Source organism: Erpetoichthys calabaricus, chromosome 15 (assembly GCF_900747795.2).
Source record: "Erpetoichthys calabaricus chromosome 15, fErpCal1.3, whole genome shotgun sequence".
Taxonomy (NCBI): Eukaryota; Metazoa; Chordata; class Cladistia; order Polypteriformes; family Polypteridae; genus Erpetoichthys; species Erpetoichthys calabaricus.
In genome coordinates, this window is record NC_041408.2 from 90,327,812 (window position 1) to 90,348,930 (window position 21,119).

A 21,119-nucleotide genomic window follows, 5' to 3' on the forward strand; every position below is an offset into this window, starting at 1 on the left:
CTCATGCAATACCACAGCTCCTCTCCCCTCACCCTGTCATTTGCTTTCTTCGACTACAGCTCGAGGCCTAATTACGCATTCTGATTCAATTACGCATTCATTCAATACACCTATATCAGGTTTGTGGTGCTTATACTTATTACTATTCCATATTGTACTGGAACATTCATCGTTCAGTATTATACTATAGGCCTTGAAAATTCATCAACTAACAGTACAAGCCTGCACAGTAATGAGTAAAGCGGACTACAATAATTACAAAACAACTTCTTCGTTACTTATCATTTGTTCTTCATACACTGCTGACACAAACTCGTGCCCGTTTCATCTTACGTTGTCGAAACGGGCTCTTTGTCTAGTTAGATATAAAATACAGTATATATGTATAGCAGGAGATTTTAAGTCCAAATTTCAACTGTCCAAGATAAGCTGCAATCTGAAAAATTGATCCAAAAGAAAAATGTCTGGAAATCAGTTCTAAAATGAAGGCCTTAACTCCTGTTTGGTTTTCGTCTGCTGCCTAAGACAACACAAATAGCTGGAAAGTCGCCATTTGCTTATCGCTTCTTATTTTCCATTTTTAAGTTTGGTATGTCTCACTTTTACCCTTTTATAAACATCACTTTTATTTTTTTTTTATTTTTGTAATGGTCAGCAGGTGGATTAAATCCTCAGAGAACAATCTGAAATTGTTTCGCCGAACTGCATTTGTTTCCATGCGGTCTTTACCATTGTGTGATTTTTGACATTATTCTAGTGATCAGTTTGTTTTCCGGATTGGTGAAAACGTTTTTCTTTTCAATTCTGTCTCCTGTTTGTAGGCCTTATCAGAGGAATGGACCGCAAAGGCACCGGCTGTTGAAGACGTTAATAGAAAAGGGTCAGAAGTGTGTAACCTGATAAGCGTTCTGACCTCCCCGGCTAAAACAAAATCTTCTGTAAAAGCAGGTATGTGCAGCTCCCCCAGTTTTCACAGCACATTCTCATGTTGTGACTCCATGTCCTGCCATTTTCAATCAAAATAGAATTTTCAATTAGAGCGTTACAACAATTCTGACAAGACTGGACCTTACAGACCTGACATACTGCAGCTCGTCCATCATTTTATAGATCTGACGCCACATTCTGTGGTTTTTATTAAAACGGAGACTGCCGTCATCATTTCTGGATAATTGTCCATAACATTTGGCGTTTAAGCTCATATTGACTCCCTACTGGAATGCCATCTTCCTGGCCCTTCTTGGTGAGTAGTTTTGAGTGAACCCCACGTAGCTCGCTTAACTGTGAGTTCAACAAAATCACAAAAATGTCTGTGAACTTCGCCAAACTCCACAAAATCTACAGAAGTCAACCTGGATGGAGGTTTTAAATGGCTTATAATGGTGCAGTGGTGTTTTACGTTTCCCTGAGTGTTTTATAAATACAAAGATGGGAGACCCTCAGCTACTCAGTACAATTATAATTCATGATTCAGTGTGACCCAAGCACAGACATCACGCGGCCCATTTAGATTAAGAAACACTGATCTGAGCAATGCACAGAAGCAACTAAAAAGGCAAATAAATTTTATGAAAAAAATGATATCATAGTCATAAATTATATCATAAAAACTGTTGATTATAAATCAAGGAATGTAATGCTTAGGATATGCAACAAACTAGTGTGACTAAAATGTATGGTTCTGGTCGCCACGCTATAAGAAAGACATAACAGCACTTGAAGCTGTGCAGAGGAGATCACCCAAGTGCATCATGGGACTTAAGGACATGTCCTGCTGTGACAGACATCTGCCAGCTATGCTGGATCTTAAGAACATAAGAAATTTGACAAACGAGAGGAGACCATTCAGTCCATCAAGCCCTTTTGTTTAGCTAAAAGCTAAGCTGTCACGATATCTCATCCAGATTCATCTTAGAGGCTCTCAAGGTTTCTGCTTCAACTCCATGCCTCAGTAGTTTTTTTTCAGAGTCCCACAATTCTGAGCGTGAAGAAGTGCTGCCTGGCATTGGTTTTAAACACACGTCCCCTTTATTTCCACCCTGAAATGCCACTTCTTTTAGTTTGACACCCAATCTCTCACATGGCACCTTATCACATGCTTTCTAAAAGTGCAGATAAATAATGTTATATCCTCCACTTTGATTATATCTTTTTACTGCTATTAATCTCCATTTGCTTAAACAGAAAAGGTTCAACTCCTTCAGTCTGTCTTTGTAGTCATACCTTTTATTCCTCTCATCAGCCTAGTTGCTCTTCTCTGGACTTCTTCTTGTGCTGCTATGTCTTTTTTAATAGATTGGACACTAAAACTGCACACAGGACTCCAGATGAGGCCTCACCAGTGTGCTATAAAGCCTGAGCAGAACCTCCTGGGACTTGTACTCCACACATCGAGGCGCTATATAACCTGACATTCTGTTTGCCTTCTTAATGGATTCTGAACACTGTCTGGCAGTTGATAGTGTTCAAGTTCTCTATGACTTCTAATCTCTTCCCATAAGGTGTACTCTCAATTTTCAGACCTCATCTGAAACTGAATCTGAATGCTACTAACTCATCCCCCGTAGCCCTGGACTCACCCTAGTTGCTCCTCTCTGGACCTTCTCTAGTGCTGTTATGTCCTTTTTGTAGCCTGGAGACCAAAACTGCACACAGGACTCTGAATGAGGCCTCACTAGTGTGTTATAAACCTTGAGCAGAAGCTCCTTGAACTTGTACTCCACACATCAGGGCGCTATATAACCTGACATTCTGTTAGCCTTCTTAATGGCTTCTAAATGCTGTCTCGAAGTTGATTGTGTCGAGTCCACTGGATTAATTCCCTTCATACATTTTGCACACTTCAGTCAGGTCTCCTCTTCATCTCCTTAAGGCTCAGCTCTTTTAATCTTTCCTCATAACTCATCCCCTGTAGCCCTCAGTCATCCTAGTTGCTCTTCTCTGGACATTTTCTTGTGCTGTTATGTCCTTTTTGTAGCCTGGAGACCCAAACTGCACACAGTACTCCAGATGATCAGTCTGGACCATAACCAGTGTGTTATAAAGCTTGAGCAGAACCTCCTGTGACACATCAGGGCGTTATATAACCTGACATTCTGTTAGCCTTCTTAATGGCTTCTGACCACTGTCTGACAGTTGATAGTGTCAAGTCCACTACGACACCTAAATCCTTCTCATAAGATGTACTTTCAGTTTTCCGAACTCCCATTGTGTATTCAAACCTCACAGTTCTACTTCCTACATGTACTGTAACATTTTATACTAGCCAACCCGCTACGCCGCATAATTATGTATTGATGGGTGAACACTTCCTGAAAGATACAGTTGTCCAAATGGGGTGGATTTGAGGATACGACTGTAGGTTAATGAAAAGATGGAACTCTGGAAAGGGCAACATAAAATTGTCCGTGACTGACAATTGGAGGACCGCCATCACATGCTCATTCAGCGATTCACATCCGCGACAAACAAACTGTTTTACATGCTGCATACAGCGATTCACATCTGCAGCAAGCATGATTTTTCTTAGATGATCATGTTGTGTCCACCCTCGCTTTCGAAGCATACACACCGCCTGGTCATGTGCCCGCTCGCTAGAGCAACTCACAGAGACCTGCCCACCAACTCTAAGACCATGGCGTGTAAAACAGTTTGCGATGGTGGACGTGGTCGTACGTCATAACCAACAGAATAATGAAAAGTCAACGTGGCTCAGAGGTGAATGTGGACTGTAGCAGAGACGAACGCGAATGATGCCGTTTTTTATGCGTTGCTGCGTCCGAGTTGGTGGGCGTGGCTCTGCGAGTTGTCGTCGTATCCAATGGTCTTGGAGTTGGTGGGCGTGGCTCCGTCCTACGTGCTCCATGGGTGTCTTGCTCGCTGGCGGCTTAGTGAATTATATATATAGTGTGGTACCCGGCGGGGGTTCATGCCTAGCCGGGATGCCCAGGAGGACCGGAGGAGGGCTTGTGCCTCCTCCAGAACATGAGGGGGCGCCCCGATGTCTTGGGAGCCCTGGACCTCAGTATGTCCGAAGTGCTGGAGGAAGAGTATTGAGGACACCTGGATGACTTCCGAATACACCGACAGAGCTTCTGCCACACACGGGGGTGGCTACAGAAGCCCTTAGGATGCACCTGGAGTCCATCTGGGGTGTATAAAAGTGGCCGCCTCCCTCCAGTCAGGGGCCAGAATCGGGAGGAAGAGGACGAGGTGCCTGAGAGGAGTGGTGTTGCCAAAGGAAGGATTGCTGTCTTGAGAAAGAGGTACTTTGGGACTGTGTTATACCTGTGGGGTTCACGGGGAAGATGTGCCCCACAGGTGAAGAAAAAGATTTGTGTTGTGTTAAGTGCTTGTGGGACTGTGTTGGGCCTGTGGGACACGGGGAAGACGTGCCCCACGGCTGAAGAGAAAATAAAAGGTTGTGTTCAATTTATACGTGTCTCAGTGTGAGTCTGTGCCGGGTCGGACGCTTATATAGCGCCTTTATTCACACTAGATATAATGGCATTACATTTCTTCTGCCCAAGCCTGTATGCTGTCCATGTCCCTCTGTGATGATTCAACAGATTTAAGATTATCTGCCAGTCCACCCAGCTTGGTATCATGCACAAACGTACCCCACAGGTTATTATTCACCTAACCAGTTTGCTGTTAATTTTGGCACGACTAATTTTTCCATAAAAAAAAATAATGTCCTAAATTTTAAAAAAAAACCAATCCAACCATTAAATCCCTTGAACTCTAAAAACCCAAAATGATATCTCGATTATCTTTAGAGGCCAAAAAGACGGCAGCAAAAATTGAAATCAAAGTCCAGATCACGATGTGAGAATAAGGCCTGGTACTGGTTCATTTCTAAGCTAAGTTATGTCATTTACACGCTCAGAGTGGTTTTGTTTTCTCTCCACTGATGCTATATTGTAATTAACTGTCCAAATGCATACATTATTTAGAACAATTTGGAGGTCTGCTTTTCATAGACGTGTGTGAGTGTGGCTGCGTTTTTGTGTCTACTGCATTAGTGCCATGCCGCCTCCTGGCCACTGTGACTCTGTAAAATGGGCAGCTCTCAGTCATTCCTGAAGACATCCCCATTAAAAGTGCTTACTTGCTTCATGATGAAGAGTATTATGCTGTGCAGTGGATCATGTCCATGACGTTCATAGTAAATATTATTTAGAAAGCGACTTACTCTTTACAATTCTGCTTACCTAAATATAAATGCTAATAGTATTAAATGTTTTTCATTTCAGGCAAAGCTGTGGTGAATGGTTCTGGAGCACATGGCTATCTGACAAACAAGGGTAAGCATTTCGTTGTTTGTTTCTCTTCTCTCCTACGTCAGTCCTGCTATCATTGCTTCACATGTCATAAAAGTATGAATAGTAAAAACTGTATAAACAAAAAGTTGAGAAAAATTAATCATTACTCAGCATTATGCTATGCGGATATTAGATTAGATTAGATTAGAAACACTTTTTTGTTAATGCCATGGGGAAATTCAGATATGGAGACTGGTCAGAATTGAGGGATGGATGAATGCGGCCCAATACAGAGAAGTCCATCCATCCATCCATCCATTTTCCAACCTGCTGAATCTGAACACAGGGTCACGGGGGTCTGCTGGAGCCAATCCCAGCCAACACAGGGAACAAGGCAGGAACCAATCCCGGGCAGGGTGCCAACCCACCGCAGAATACAGAGAAGTCCTTGAAGAAAACCTGCTCCAGAGTGCATGTTACGTCAGACTGGTGTGACGTTTCACCTTCTAGCACAAGAATGGCCTGAAGCAAACACCAAAGACATTGCTGGGGCGGCTTCAGGACGAGTCTCTGAGTGTCCTGGAGTGGCTGAGCCAACGCCCGGACTTAAACCCCACAGCACATGTGTGGCGAGACCTGAAGATGGCAGTTGACAAGACACTTCCTATCCAGTCTAATAGAGCTTGAGAGGATCTGCCAGGAAGAACAAAATAAATTGCCCAAATCCAGAGGTACCAAGCTTATAGAGACTCACCCAGTAAGACTGGAAGTGCTGCCAAAGAGCCTTCTACGAAGTACTGAATTAAGAGCATTAATACTTCTCTGAATGAGAGATTTCAGTTTTTGATTTTTAATGAATATGCAAACCTGAAAAGATGTTGTCACTTTGTCATTATGGGTTATTGAGTGTACAGTGATGGGCATAATTGACAAATGTATTCATTTAAAATGAAATCTACATCAAAAAAAAATAAAGTGTGTGGAACATGAGGGGGTCTCCATATTTTCTGTATCTGCTATAAAAGAAAGGATTGGAGGGTGGAAGGATGCTGGAGTACAGAGTTAGAAGCCAGCAAGTCTGACTGTGATCACTTGTTTGTGGCTGACTACCCCGCGGTGCATCGATCAGGCAATTCCAGTACAGGACTGTGGGCTTAGAAGAAAGAGGTGAGCTGACAGCTGACTTTTTGGAGGAGCAATACAAGAGTTCCAAGAGTGGGAAGTGCAGTGATCCTTTTCCCAGTCTTTCTTGTCAGTTTTATGATTGTGTTTTATCGTAAGAGACAAAATATTTAGATAACATCAAGAACACAATTTAGGAACACGACTATATTTTGCTGGAATGAAGATAATTGTTTCACAAATCTCTCTGATGATACCAATAAATTTCTATTTTTTTTTTCCTTCTGTTCTTGTCTACAGAGCTAATGTTAGTTCAGCACCACCTGACATACGTCAATCAGAGCTACGATAATCTGGGGGAGCGTCTGAAAGAGAAAAGTGGCGAGCTTGAGGGGGTTCTCCAAGATCTGTCAGTGGTGCACAATGAAGGAAATTCACTGAAGCAATGGCTGACTGACATGCAGAAAGAAGTCGCATCATGGAACACCGGGCAGGCGGGGAATGAATCTGTGAAGACGCAGATGGAGCAGCATAAGGTATTTGAAATATTAGAAAAACAGTGATGGGAGCCACAGCTAATAATGTCAGTCAGATAGACAGAGATAGATAGAGTGAAAGGCACTATATGATAGATAGATAGATAGATATGAAAGGCACTATAAGATAGATAGATAGATAGATATGAAAGGCACTACATAATAGATAGATATGAAAGGCACTTTAAGATAGATAGATAGATAGATAGATAGATAGATAGATAGATAGATAGATAGATAGATAGATAGATAGATAGATAGATATGAAAGGCACTACATAATAGATAGATAGATATGAAAGGCACTACATAATAGATAGATAGATATGAAAGGCACTATAAGATAGATAGATAGATAGATAGATAGATAGATAGATAGATAGATAGATAGATAGATAGATAGATATGAAAGGCACTACATAATAGATAGATAGATATGAAAGGCACTATAAGATAGATAGATAGATAGATAGATAGATAGATAGATAGATAGATAGATAGATAGATAGATAGATAGATAGATAGATATGAAAGGCACTACATAATAGATAGATATGAAAGGCACTATAAGATAGATAGATAGGTAGATAGATATGAAAGGCACTATATGATAGATAGATAGATGAAAGGCACTTTATAATAGATAGATAGATAGATAGATAGATAGATAGATAGATAGATAGATAGATAGATAGATAGATAGATAGACAGGAAAGGCACTATATGATAAACAGATAGATAGATAGACAGATGAAAGGCACTTTATAATAGATAGATAGATAGATAGATATGAAAGGCACTTTAAGATAGATAGATAGATAGATAGATAGATAGATAGATAGATAGATAGATAGATAGATAGATAGATAGATAGATAGATAGATGAAAGGCACTTTATAATAGATAGATAGATAGATAGATAGATAGATAGATAGATAGATAGATAGATAGATAGATAGATAGATAGATAGATAGATATGAAAGGCACTACATAATAGATAGATATGAAAGGCACTATAAGATAGATAGATAGGTAGATAGATATGAAAGGCACTATATGATAGATAGATAGATGAAAGGCACTTTATAATAGATAGATAGATAGATAGATAGATAGATAGATAGATAGATAGATAGATAGATAGATATGAAAGGCACTACATAATAGATAGATATGAAAGGCACTATATGATAGATAGATAGATAGATGAAAGGCACTTTATAATAGATAGATAGATAGATAGATAGATAGATAGATAGATAGATAGATAGATAGATATGAAAGACACTACATAATAGATAGATATGAAAGGCACTATAAGATAGATAGATAGATAGATGAAAGGCACTTTATAATAGATAGATAGATAGATAGATAGATAGATAGATAGATAGACATGAAAGGCACTATAAGATAGATAGATAGATAGATAGATAGATAGATAGATAGATAGATAGATAGATAGATAGATAGATATGAAAGGCACTACATAATAGATATGAAAGGCACTATAAGATAGATAGATAGGTAGATAGATATGAAAGGCACTATATGATAGATAGATAGATGAAAGGCACTTTATAATAGATAGATAGATAGATAGATAGATAGATAGATAGATAGATAGATAGATAGATAGATAGATAGATAGATAGATAGATAGATAGATAGATAGGAAAGGCACTATATGATAAATAGATAGATAGACAGATGAAAGGCACTTTATAATAGATAGATAGATAGATAGATAGATAGATAGATAGATAGATAGATAGATAGATAGATAGATAGATAGATAGATAGATAGGAAAGGCACTATATGATAAATAGATAGATAGACAGATGAAAGGCACTTTAAGATAGATAGATAGATAGATAGATAGATAGATAGATAGATAGATAGATAGATAGATAGATAGATAGATAGATAGATATGAAAGGCACTACATAATAGATAGATATGAAAGGCACTATAAGATAGATAGATATAAAAGGCACTATATGATAGATAGATAGATAGATAGATAGATAGATAGATAGATAGATAGATAGATAGATAGATAGATAGATAGATAGATGAAAGGCACTTTATAATAGATAGATAGATAGATAGATAGATAGATAGATAGATAGATAGATAGATAGATATGAAAGACACTACATAATAGATAGATATGAAAGGCACTATAAGATAGATAGATAGATAGATGAAAGGCACTTTATAATAGATAGATAGATAGATAGATAGATAGATAGATAGATAGATAGATAGATAGATAGACATGAAAGGCACTATAAGATAGATAGATAGATAGATAGATAGATAGATAGATAGATAGATAGATAGATAGATAGATAGATAGATAGATAGATAGATAGATAGATAGATAATTTGTTTGAAGCTGCCAAAAAGTGACACCCAACACAACGTCCTCCAAATAGATCCTTGCACTCGGATCTGTAACTGAAATTCCATGTGTTCCATGGAAATCAGCACCCTCCCAATTGCATATGAAAATCGACGAGCAGGCGGTTAACTTCACTACGCACCTCCAAGACCGTTGGATGCTCAAGGAGGGGTTTTGGTGTCTCCCCCAAGTGCTTGATGCCCCTTGGCCTGGTGCCTCCTGCGCCGTCCATACAGCACAGTTTCTAACTCTGCCTCATTAGACATACTTTCAAGGTCCTGATGGCTTCTTACTGACATTAGTTTCATGGCAATTTAACAAACGGGCATTTTTTTAATAGATAGTGAAAAAAACAACAATGTCCTTAATTGCTCTGTTTAACTCTGTAATGTGCCTGTCCACCTATTCTGCATTAGACCCCTCGAAGTCTTTGGTTATCTCCTCGGGTTTCTTTCAAGTGTTGATGGACAGGCTGACCTCTCCTTTCCTCACACTCTCCCCTGCTGTTGAGTGTTATGCTTGTCCACATGCCGTACTTAAAGCAAAAACACATGCAGCTAGGCTGCCTCACTTTGAAGAAATGAACAATAAATTATAGGTGGCACAGAAAAAAAAGAACGAAAAATTTGTGTCTCCTGAAAACCCCCAGTGATGCAGGCCGTGCTCCTCTGGTGGCAATGAATGAAAACATTGGCAGTCCTTTCATACTGAAATACATAATTGCAGTTTTCTGATTTCTCGGTTTGTCCTGTTTTTGCAGTCTCTTGAAGCAGAGGTAAAGCTAAAGCAAGGCCAACTTCAGCAGCTGAAGGAAAAGCTCTCTGACCTGCTGGAGAAGCACCCAGAATCCTCAGAAGCAGAAAAATGGAAGCAGATGCTGGATCAGATAGGTAAACGAGCCGCCTTCTCTCTTATATGATGAAGCGTGTCTTACTGTGTGCAGTGTGGGCATGCTGGGTGTGTTCCAGTTCAATTTATTCTTGTTAAGTACACTTTTACTTTAATAAAAGGACACGTGTCTATGCGTCTGTGCATCTGTGTATCAGTACAGTTGCTATGTTTCTGTTAGCCAACAGATGGCGCTTCAGAAATGTTAGCTGTGCTTTTACAAATCCCATACCAAATGGCATATAACACAGACATAGCAACCGGCTGAACATGCTGACCTACAAACATTAACGCTGAATACGTTAAACAAAGAGGAACTGCCCCGATGCGCAGAAATCAGCTTTAATAAAAGGACAAGTGTCTGTGTATCTGTGTGTCAGTATGCTTGCTATGTCTCTGTTATAAGCCATTTGGTATGGGTTTTGTAAAAGCAGTGCCAATGCTTGTGATGCGCCATGTGTTGGAATGAAGAATGCAATGCATTTTATCACTATATGCATTACAAAATACATTCCAATAGATGGTGCACAACAAAAGTTAATGCTGAGTACATCCAACAGAGAGGACCTGCTGGACAGACAAAAATCAGCTTATCCACCTTAATTGAAGGAAAATGTCTGTGTATCCATGTGTCAGTCCAGTTGCTGTGTCTCTGTTACATGCCATTTGGTATGGGAATTTTAAACCAGTGCTAAGGTTTGTGATGCATCATCTGTTAGAATTGCAAATGTAATGCATTTTATTGCTAAAATCATTTGTAATGCACTATCTCTTGAAATTACAAATGCAATGCCTGTTACTAGTAAAAAATTTTGTAATGCACCATCTGTTATAATGAAAACTTGCAAAGCTACATCCATTACAAAATGCATTCTAAGAGATGGTGCACTGTAAACATTAATGCGGAGGTCGATGTTGATTACTTAGGTGGGTAGCACAGATAGCCCTCCTATTAGGCCATTGTGCAATTCAATAATTACAAATTACAATTACAAGGGGAAAGAAGTTCATTAGCAACGAAAGCTGATCACTAATGAAGAAAATGAAAACCTGCAGCCACAGTGGCACTCCAGGACTGGAGCTGGAGACCCCTGTTCTACAAACATCTCATGGAGAGTCAAGGGTCTGAATACTCCTAGGAATGAAAAATGACTTCTGCTTGTGGTTTGTAATAACTTTACCAACCTTTCTGAAGGCATGTTCTCACCTTGTTATGATGGGTTGCTGAGTGCAGATTGATGTGCAAAATTGGCAGATGTATCCATTTCAAGGTAAATGTACAACACAACGAAGGGGTCGGATTACTTTGTGAGTCCGCTGTATCTTTCCATGGACAAACAGTTGGTCTACTGTGCAATGTCCAGGTTTGGGTTCCAAAATTCTCCTCCTGTATCTGAGATTCGGCCATTGAGTGGAGTCTTTTTTCCAGGATTCTTTTCATGGAGGACTTGGAGTGTTCTTCTCCATTTTGTTTATTTATTCGTTTGACTTATTTTATAGTTAGTCTTTGAGCAGGTTAAGCAAAATTGTTGATTGTCATGCAGCCTTTCAGTGATAGATAGCATTGGAACCTGTGGCTTTACTCCGCAAATGATGACTTGAATGGTGTAGTTGGCCAAGCACATCCTCTCTTTGTTTGCTCCCACTCAATGAATTTAATGTCCTTTAGATTCCACGTGGAAGGATGTCACCAGCTCCATGGAGGAGAGGAAAGAGAAGCTGGAGGAGTCGTGCAGGAATCTCGCCCAGTTCCAGACCAACGAGGAGCAGCTGAAGCAGTGGCTCGCCGAAAAGGAATTGATGCTTGGCGTGCTTGGTCCTCTCTCCATCGATCCCAACATGCTGAAGGCGCAGAAGCAGCAGGTGCAGGTGAGAACTCAAACTGTCAGCCAGCACTCACATTACTACTGTCACCTTTAAAAGAGGGGGCACAGGAACCACAGAGGTCTCCTCACACAAAATGAAACACGCAGAATGTGCTAAGTGACTGAAAAGAAATGAACATTAAAGACACACAGAATCAAGGAAAGGACAATCCTGGAGAGAGCAATCCACTGTTTTCTGGGAGAACACCAGGACCTCAGACTTGGGGGTGCTGATCCTCATGTCAGCCACCCAGCCCAGAAAACTGTTAGGAAGTCCTGGGTGGTGCAGTGGTAACACTGCTGCTTTGCAGTAAGGAGACCAGGGTCCCATTTTTTCCTCATTCTGATGTGAACATCATCTGAAGCTCCTGACCCATATCTGCATGACTATGGTGGTGCTGCCATGTGATTGGCTGTTTAGATCATTGCAGGTCTACAAGTGTCCATAATAATTTACTGGGCTGTGTGGTTGGAATGAGGACCAGCACCTCCAAGTCTGAGGTCCTGGTTTTATCCCAGAAAAGAGTGGATTGCTCTCTCCAGATGAGGGGGCAACCCCCCAAAAGTGGAGGAATTCAAGCATCTTGGGATGTTGTTCTTGATTGATGGCATAAAGAGGAACATGAGATTGAGAAACACATTGAAACAGCAGCATCTGTTCCACAGGCACTGTGACGCTCCATGGTGGTGAAGCAGGAGTTTAGTCCAAAGACAAAAGTCCACATCCTGGTTCTCACTTACAGTCGAGCTCAGCTTGTTGTTATCTACAGCCTTCTGAGTAATTGGCATTTAGCAGACATCTCCAGATAAGTGAAGGTTCTCTGTTCTGTCTCCAGAGATGCACCCCCCATTGTTACAGTATATCTTCCATTAAAGTATAATTGTGACAACCTTCCAACAAAAAAATGAATCTGAAATACACAATATGACAGGCGGGGTGCCATAGATAAAAACTTCGAAATCTCCCTGGTGCTGTCGTTTGAGCGACTGAGTGACCCTGAGTCTAGTCACCTAACCGGACTATGGTCCAACTGTTAAAGTGTACTGAAGAAATATGTATTAAGACCAGTAAGGGGTGACTCAAGACCCCAAATCCTTGACACAACGGCACAAGCCCACCAGGTTCAAAACACCATTTATTTGATGTTTGTACCCCCAATGCTCACAGGCTTATGTATCTTAGTTACATCTCTCCAAGTTTCTAGGTGTTATCACATACACCATTACATGCATATTGTGGTCACGCAAATGAAGAAGGGTCAACAAAACCAGAATATTTTGGGGTGCCATGAGTTGTCGGTGAGAACAAGAGGCAGAGGTTTCTCCGCAGGGTGGTTGGGCTGACCCTTCATCATATGGTCAGATGCTCAGCGATTCAGGAAAGCCTCAGAATAGAGTCGCTGCTCCTCCAGATTGAGAAGAGCCAGTTGTGGTGGCTTGGGCATGTCATAAGGATGTCCCCTTGGGTGGCTCCCCCTAGAGCTGACCTACTGGGTGGAAACCCTCTGGCAGTCCCAGAACATTATATATCTCAGCTGGCTTGGAAACACCTGGAAATTCCCCAGGATGAGTTGGAATCCGTAGCTGGGGACAAGGAGGTCTGGGATGACCTGTTTGGCCAAGCTGCCACCATGACCTTCACCAGGAAAAGTGGTGTCACAAATTGAGATGAGATAATAATCGTTATGTTTTCCTAGCATTAAATGCTTCTTCTTTGCACTCGCAAACAATTTCAGCACAGGTCTAGCCGGTGGCATTGTGCCACTCAAACAACATCTTGCCAGAAAGTTTAGACAGTCAGTTGTGATTCTTCATGAAGGGTCTGGTGTCCTGAGATGTCCTACCATTTTCTCATTGTTTTCTCCAATTTTTCGCTTGCAGATTCTCCTGAAGGAATTCGACTCTCGAAAGTCTCAGTACGAACAGCTAAAGGAAACCGCACTGAGTATTTTGAGCCAACCAGGAGACCTTTCACCATCTTGTACCGCAGTCAAGTCTCAGTTGGCTGCCATCACGGAAAAATGGGAGGGTCTGACAGGCCAGCTGACCGACAGATCCGACCGAATTGACGAGGCCATCGTCAAAACCTCCAAGTTCCAGGAGGTTCTCAGAAACCTCAGTGAGCAAGTCAACGTCCTGGGCCAGAGTTTGGGTGGCCCGTCATCTCTTAGCACCCAGCCTGATGCCGTGAAGCAACAACTTGAAACGGCGATGGACGTCCGCAGCAAGCTGGACCAAGAAAAGATGAGGGTGGCTGAGGCCGAGGCTCTGTGTAAAGAGCTGTCAGCACTGGTTGGCGAGGAATATTTAAAAGCGGATCTCAGCAGACAGCTGGAAAGCATCTTAAAACCTTTTAAAGACCTTAAAGAAAAAGCAGGTTTGTTCTTTCATTCCTTTTTTTAATTTGTTCCCATTTGGCTGAATGTCAGTAGCAGAGACATTCATAACCTGGTCGAGCTCAGCTTATTGTTATCTGCAGTCTTCAGAGTAACTGGCATTTCACGAATATCTCCAGATAAGTGAAGGTTCTCTGTTCTAAATCCAGAGATGCACCCCCCCATTATTAAATCTTCCATTAAAGCACAATTCTGACAACCTTCCAGCAAAGCAATGAATCTGAAATACAAAATATGACAGGCAGGGTGCCAAAGATGAAAACTTGAAATCAACCTGCTGCCGTCCCTTTGAGCGAATGTGTGACCCTAAGGTCCAACTGTTAAAATGTAGTGAAGAAATATGAAGAAATAATGTATTAAGACCAATGAGGGGATGTGTCAAGACCCCAAATCCTTGACACAACGGCACAAACCCACCATTTATTTGATGTTTATACCACCAATGCACACAGACCTTTCTTTCTTTCTTTCTTTCTTTCTTTCTTTCTTTCTTTCTTTCTTTCTTTCTTTCTTTCTTTCTTTCTTTCTTTCTTTCTTTCTTTCTTTCTTTCTTTCTTTCCTTTCTTTTCTTTCCTTTCTTTCTTTCTTTCTTTCTCAGCAAGTATAGACCACCGTCTCCCGACTTTGTAAGGTCCCTTTAATGATGGACCCATCTAATGAGTAACTGTCACTTGGACAAAGCATACAGATATTAGTTAACCAGAATTAAATTAATTTTCGGCATATGCAGTATGTAAACATGTACGTGTGTATTTTTTTTTTGTTTTTTAGGTAACAGGATAGAGCAGCTGAATTTAGCTTTTGCCAGCTCTCAGCAGTTCAATCAGATGTCCAGAAATTTCCATGAATGGTTGGATGGGAAAATACAAGAACTTTCCCAGGTTCCTCCTTTATCTGCCAACATGGAGGTTCTGCACCGGCGCATTAAAGAACACGTGACTTACCAGACGTCCTTGGAGGAGCAAAGTGGGCCATACAAAAAGATTGTCCAAGAAGGAGAGACTCTGCTTCAGACAACCCAAGGGGCCGAGAGGACGGCTCTCCAGAATCAACTGGCCACTCTTCAAGGCAAGTGGGACACCTTACGGAAACAGTCCGCGGACTACTCGGACAGGGCACAGGTCTGCCTGAAGCAGGCCCAGAAATATAAAGAGCATCTGGAAAAAGTGCAGCCGTGGATCGAGGACTGCGAGAAGCAGTTAACTCAGGTGACGGTCTCGGTGGACCCCGCAGAAGTGGACTGTTCGATCTCACGGGCCAGAACGTTACAGAAGGACGTCGACAAACATCGAGGAGTGGTCGAGCTTTTCCACAACGCGGCTGACAGTTTACTTGAGGTGACACAAGCCGACCACGAGCCCGTCAAAGAGGAGAAGGCCAATGTCACCCAGAAGGTTGAGAACATTTCTGAAATTCTGCAGCAGAAAAGGGACTCCTTAGACAAAATAGCACAGCGGCTGAAGGAATTCAACGATACCCATAAAGAGGTCCGTGAACATCTGAAGGGTGCCAGGCAGCAGCTTACAGTCCACGAGTCACTGGGAGCCCAGGTGTACAGCAACAAACACCTCACTAATATGAAAGCCCAGCAGAAAGCTCTGGAGACTCTTGGAATACAAGTAGGTAGCCTCAAAGGCCTGGCCCAGGGTTTGGTGGTGGACGCTTCGGACGCGGCAGGAGTCTCAGACCTGCTATTGAAGGTGGAATCTCTAGACACAGAGTTCAAGTCTGTAAAACAGCAGGTGGAAGACGTTTCCTCATTCCTGGAGACGAAGCTCCAAGGAATCGGACAATTCCAGAATAGCATTAGGGAAATGTTCTCGCAGTTCTCCGACTTGGACGATGAGCTGGACAGCATGCAGCCGGTTGGCCGAGACTTGGACGTTTTACAGCTCCAGAAGGAAGACATAAGGAATTTTATTAAAAAACTCCAAGAGCTCATTGACAACACGGCAACTGCCAACAAAAACTGCCAGCAGATGCTTGAGAAAGAAGGATCTCCTGATCTTCCTGGCTTAAAGCGCGACCTCGAGGCTCTAAACAAGCAATGTGGGAAACTGATGGACCGGGCCAAAGGGAGACAGGAACAAGTAGAAGCCATCTACTCTCGCGTTGATGAGTTCTACCAGAAACTAAAGGAGCTCTCCGAGAAATGCATCGTGGTAGAGGAACATGAGAAATCTCAAGGAGCAGTGCGGATGGAGATTGAAATTGTCAACCAGCAGTTGGACGCCTTCAAGGTAGGATCCTGTGGTATCACGAGTATGGGGGGCGTTTTGAGGAATTGATTTTAAGGGTTTTTAGCACCACCTGTTAACGTGCGACTGTGTGTGCTGGCTTAATAAGTCAATTAGCGTGAAGCGGTAATCAGCAGGCACCAGCTGGGCACTACACAGTGTCATAAGAATGACAAAAAGTCATTGGAAAGGTTTGGAGCAGCCACCCGTATAATATTTCCCGGCTGCAAAACTGATCAAAAAGAACAGACATGTTCACACGACTTGAGTCCAAAACAGAACTGACTTGCTGCCTTAAAATGGCGGCCTTTAAATGCAAGTAGAGGAAGTGATGTCATCAGGGCCGGAACCCGGAAGTGATGTCATTGGTTGCCCCAGAACCGGGTGGGATTTCCCGAGAATGGTCTGCAAGGAATTGAGAGAGAGAATCAGTGCAGTTCGCCGCCCACTGGTCAGGCGTGGAATTACTTTTATTCAAGCCCTTTAGTTGTCCCCTAATCGCGCGTGTGTGACAGCAGATAAAAGGGAGCAGGTGACTGCAGAAAAGACGGAAAAAGGTTTTGTTTGAAAAGTATTGGGACGCCTGCCTTTCCACACACATGAACTTTAACAACATCCCATTCTTAATCCATAACCTTTAATATGGAGTCGGCTCACCTTTTGCAGCTCTATCAGCTTCAGCTCTTCTAGGAAGACTTTCCACAAATATGTAGGAGTGTGTTGATGGGAATTTGTGACTAGGAGAGCATTTGTGATGTTGGACGAGAAGGCCTGGCTCGCTCGCAGTCACAAACATATATCTGTCTCGAATTTGCTTCCATTTTGTCTTACACATTTCCACATCCACTTTCAGAGAGCTGGCGATTTGATGCCAGCCCTTCTGACAGGCATGATGGTCACTATGGAGATGTTGATAGAAAACAATGATGCCCTACATCGCGTACCAAGACTTGAACACAAATGCCACAAAATTTTTCCTGGTACTGAAATTCGCGCACGTTCATTTCCGACAACATCATTAGAATGTGAGAACAATCTGGACGAGAACAGACCATTCAGCCCAACAAAGATTGCCAGTCCTGTCCACTTATTTCTTCTAAAGAAACATCAAGTGAAGTTTTGTTTGAAAGTCCCTTAAGTCTTACTGTCCACCACACTACTTGGTCGCTTATTCCAAGTGTCTGTCGTTCTTTGGGTAAAGAAAACCTTCCTAAAGTTTATGTGAGATTTCCTCTTCACAAGTTTCCAACTGTGTCCCCGTGTTCTTGTTGAACTCATTTTAAAGTCACCGTCTCGATCCACTGGACTAACTCCCTTCATCATTTTGCACATTTCAGTCAGGTCTCCTCTTCATCTCCTTAAGGCTCAGCTCTTTTAATTTTTCCTCATAACTCATCCCTTGTAGCCCTGGACTCAGCCTCGTCGCACTTCTCTGGACCTTCTCTAGTGCTGCTATGTCTTTATGGAGACCAAAACTGCACCCAGGACTCCAGATGAGGCCTCACCAGTGTGTTATAAAGCTTGAGCAGAACCTCCTGTGACTTGTACTCCACACATCAAGGCGCTATATAACCTGACATTCTGTGAGCCTTCTTAATGGCTTCTCAACACTATCTGGTAGTTGATAGTAACGAGTCCACTATGACTACAAAATCCTTCATATATGGTGACTTTTACGTGTCCCTGTGTTCTTGATGAACTCATTTTAAAATCACCATCTCGATCCACTGGACTGATTGCCTTCATCATTTTAACCCCTTCAGTCAGGTCTCTTCTTCATCTCCTTAAGGCTCAACTCTTTTAATCTTTCCTCATAACTCATCCCCTGTAGCCCTGCACTCAGCCTAGTTGCTGTCCTCTGGAGCTTCTCTAGTGCTGCTATGTCTTTATGGAGACCAAAACTGCCCACAGGACTCCAGATGAGGCCTCACCAGTGTGTTATAAAGCTTGAGCAGAACCTCCTGTGACTTGAACTCCACACGTCAAGGCGCTATATAACCTGACATTCTGTTAGCCTTCTTGATAGATAGATAGATAGATAGATAGATAGATAGATAGATAGATAGATAGATAGATAGATAGATAGATAGATAGATAGATAGATAGATAGATAGATACTTTTTTAATCCCAAAGGGAAATTCACATTCTCCAGCAGCAGCATACTGATACAAAAAACAATATTAAATTAAAGATTGATAATAATGCAGGTAAAAACACACAATAACTTTATATAATGTTAATGTTTACCCCGCCCGGGTGGAATTGAAGAGTCGCATAGTTTGGGGGAGGAACGATCTTCTCAGTCTATCAGTGGAGCAGGACGGTGACTTAATGGCTTCTCCACACTGTCTGGTAGTTGATAGTGTCGGATCCACTGGACTAATTCCCTTCAGCATTTTAAACACTTCAATTACATCTCCTCTTCAGGCTTAGATTTGCTTAGACTAATGAGGCTCAGCTCTTTTAATCTTTCCTCATAACTCATCCCCTGTAGCCCTAGTATTAGCCTAGTTGCTCTTCTCTGGACCTTCTCTGGTGCTGCTATGTCTTTATGGAGACCAAAACTGCACACATGACTCCAGATGAGGCCTCACCAGTGTGTTATAAAGCCTGAGCAGAACCTCCTTGGTCCAGAATTTGTTCCTGCCTTGCACCCGATGCTAACTGGGATTGGCTCCAGCTCCCACCGCGGCCCCGGTCTGGATTAAGCAGGTTAGAAAATGACACGACATGACAACAGCCAACCTTAAACTGGCTGAGCAGGCTAGAAAAACAAACAGATGGATATGCAGGTGAAAGGGACACTCTGATTTTATGAATCATAATTCCCTTTCTAAAGTTCGGAGTTGCTTTTCGGATGAGCTCCGATGACGGCCGATAAAAGGAGTTCAGTCCGTCGCAATCCTGATGTCTTCCTGCCCGAGGGCGTCCCGTGGCCTTCAGTCAAACAAACACGCCAGGTTTCACACGCCATGTTTAAGGTCAGAAATCAGAGATTTTTATTTGCTTAGAAGTGGGGAAGGAAGACGCAATTGGAAACACAGCGGCCTCTGCCAAGTATTACACCGCCTTCCTTGTTATTTTATTTCAGTTTCAGAAAAAAAAGTATTTCCTGTGATTATGAAAGGGGGGAAACGCAGAAACTTGGCATAATAGAAACAAGGTGAGACTTCGATGATTTACATGAAAGCCTGGGTTCAGATGGAGTCCCTGTGGAGGTCACCTTACCGTCAGGTCTGTAAGTGTTTAGACAGTGACACCATTGTCACGATTTTGGATCCGTGTGCCACCACAATGCATTTGTAATGAAAATCGTCACGTAATTAAAGTGTAGACTTTCAGCATTCATTCAAAGGGTTTAACAGAATTAGAATGAGTCGTTTAGGAATGACCACCATTTTTATCTACAGCCAACTGGGGCTCAAAAGTATTTGGACATTTGACTGTCACGCTGTTCCATAGCCAGGTGTGAGCAGGTCCCTCATTATGTCATTAAATATTAAGCAGCTAGAAGGTCTGCAGTTGATTCCAAGTGTGGAAGCTGCCACTGTGAACTCTCAATGTGAGGTCCATGCGAGTAAAAACAGGCCAACATTAGGCCGAGAAAACAAAACAAACCCATCAGAGAAACAACAAAAACACCAGGAGTGGTCAAGTCAACCATTTCTTAAAGAGAAGGAACACACGGGTGAGCTCAGCAACATCAGAAGTAGGGCCATCTTAAGACATGGGCATGCTGGGGAGTTGCCAATCTATGTATGTTGTGACTTGCTGAATGCTGGTAAGATGGCCCTGACCAGAAGGTCTGGAAAACCACAGAAGACAACTGTGCTGGATGATCACAGAATTCTGTCCTTGGTGATGAAGAACCCCTTCACAATATTTAGCCAAACCAAGACCACTCTCTGGGAGGTAGGCCTGTCATTAGCAAAATCTACAATCAAGAGGAGACCTCATGAAAGTAAAGACAGAGGGTTCACCACAAGGTGTAGACCACTGGTAAGTCTCAAGATGAGGAAGGACAAATTAGACATTGACAGAAAACATTTAAAAAAAAAGTCCAGTTTTGGAACAGTTTACTTTGAACAAATGAAATTAAGATCAGTATGTAGCAGAATATGTATGTATGTATGTAGCTTTCCCTTAAAGATAGGGTGAGAAGCTCAGTCATCAGGGAAGGGCGCAGTGTACAGCCGCTGCTCCTCCACATCGAGAGGAGTCAGATGAGGTGGCTCGGGCATCTGATCAGGATGCCTCCTGGACGCCTCCCTGGTGAGGTGTTCCGGGCACGTCCAACCAGGAGGAGGCCACCGGGGAATACCCAGGACACGCTGGAGGGACTATGTCTCACTGCTGGCCTGGGAACGCCTTGGGATTCTCCTGGAAGAGCTAGAAGAAGTGG

At 42.2% G+C, this 21,119-nt stretch overlaps 1 protein-coding gene across 1 annotated transcript in view; it reads left to right on the plus strand.

The window, feature by feature from the left end:
• Positions 1-21,119, plus strand: part of dst (dystonin) — a 565,996-nt gene that overhangs the window by 366,487 nt on the left and 178,390 nt on the right. The window contains exons 55-61 of the mRNA XM_051919257.1: positions 822-948; positions 5,256-5,306; positions 6,687-6,922; positions 10,091-10,220; positions 11,888-12,087; positions 13,965-14,460; positions 15,251-16,719. Of these exons, the coding sequence (XP_051775217.1) occupies positions 822-948; positions 5,256-5,306; positions 6,687-6,922; positions 10,091-10,220; positions 11,888-12,087; positions 13,965-14,460; positions 15,251-16,719 (2,709 nt within the window). The remainder of the gene's footprint in view (positions 1-821; positions 949-5,255; positions 5,307-6,686; positions 6,923-10,090; positions 10,221-11,887; positions 12,088-13,964; positions 14,461-15,250; positions 16,720-21,119) is intronic.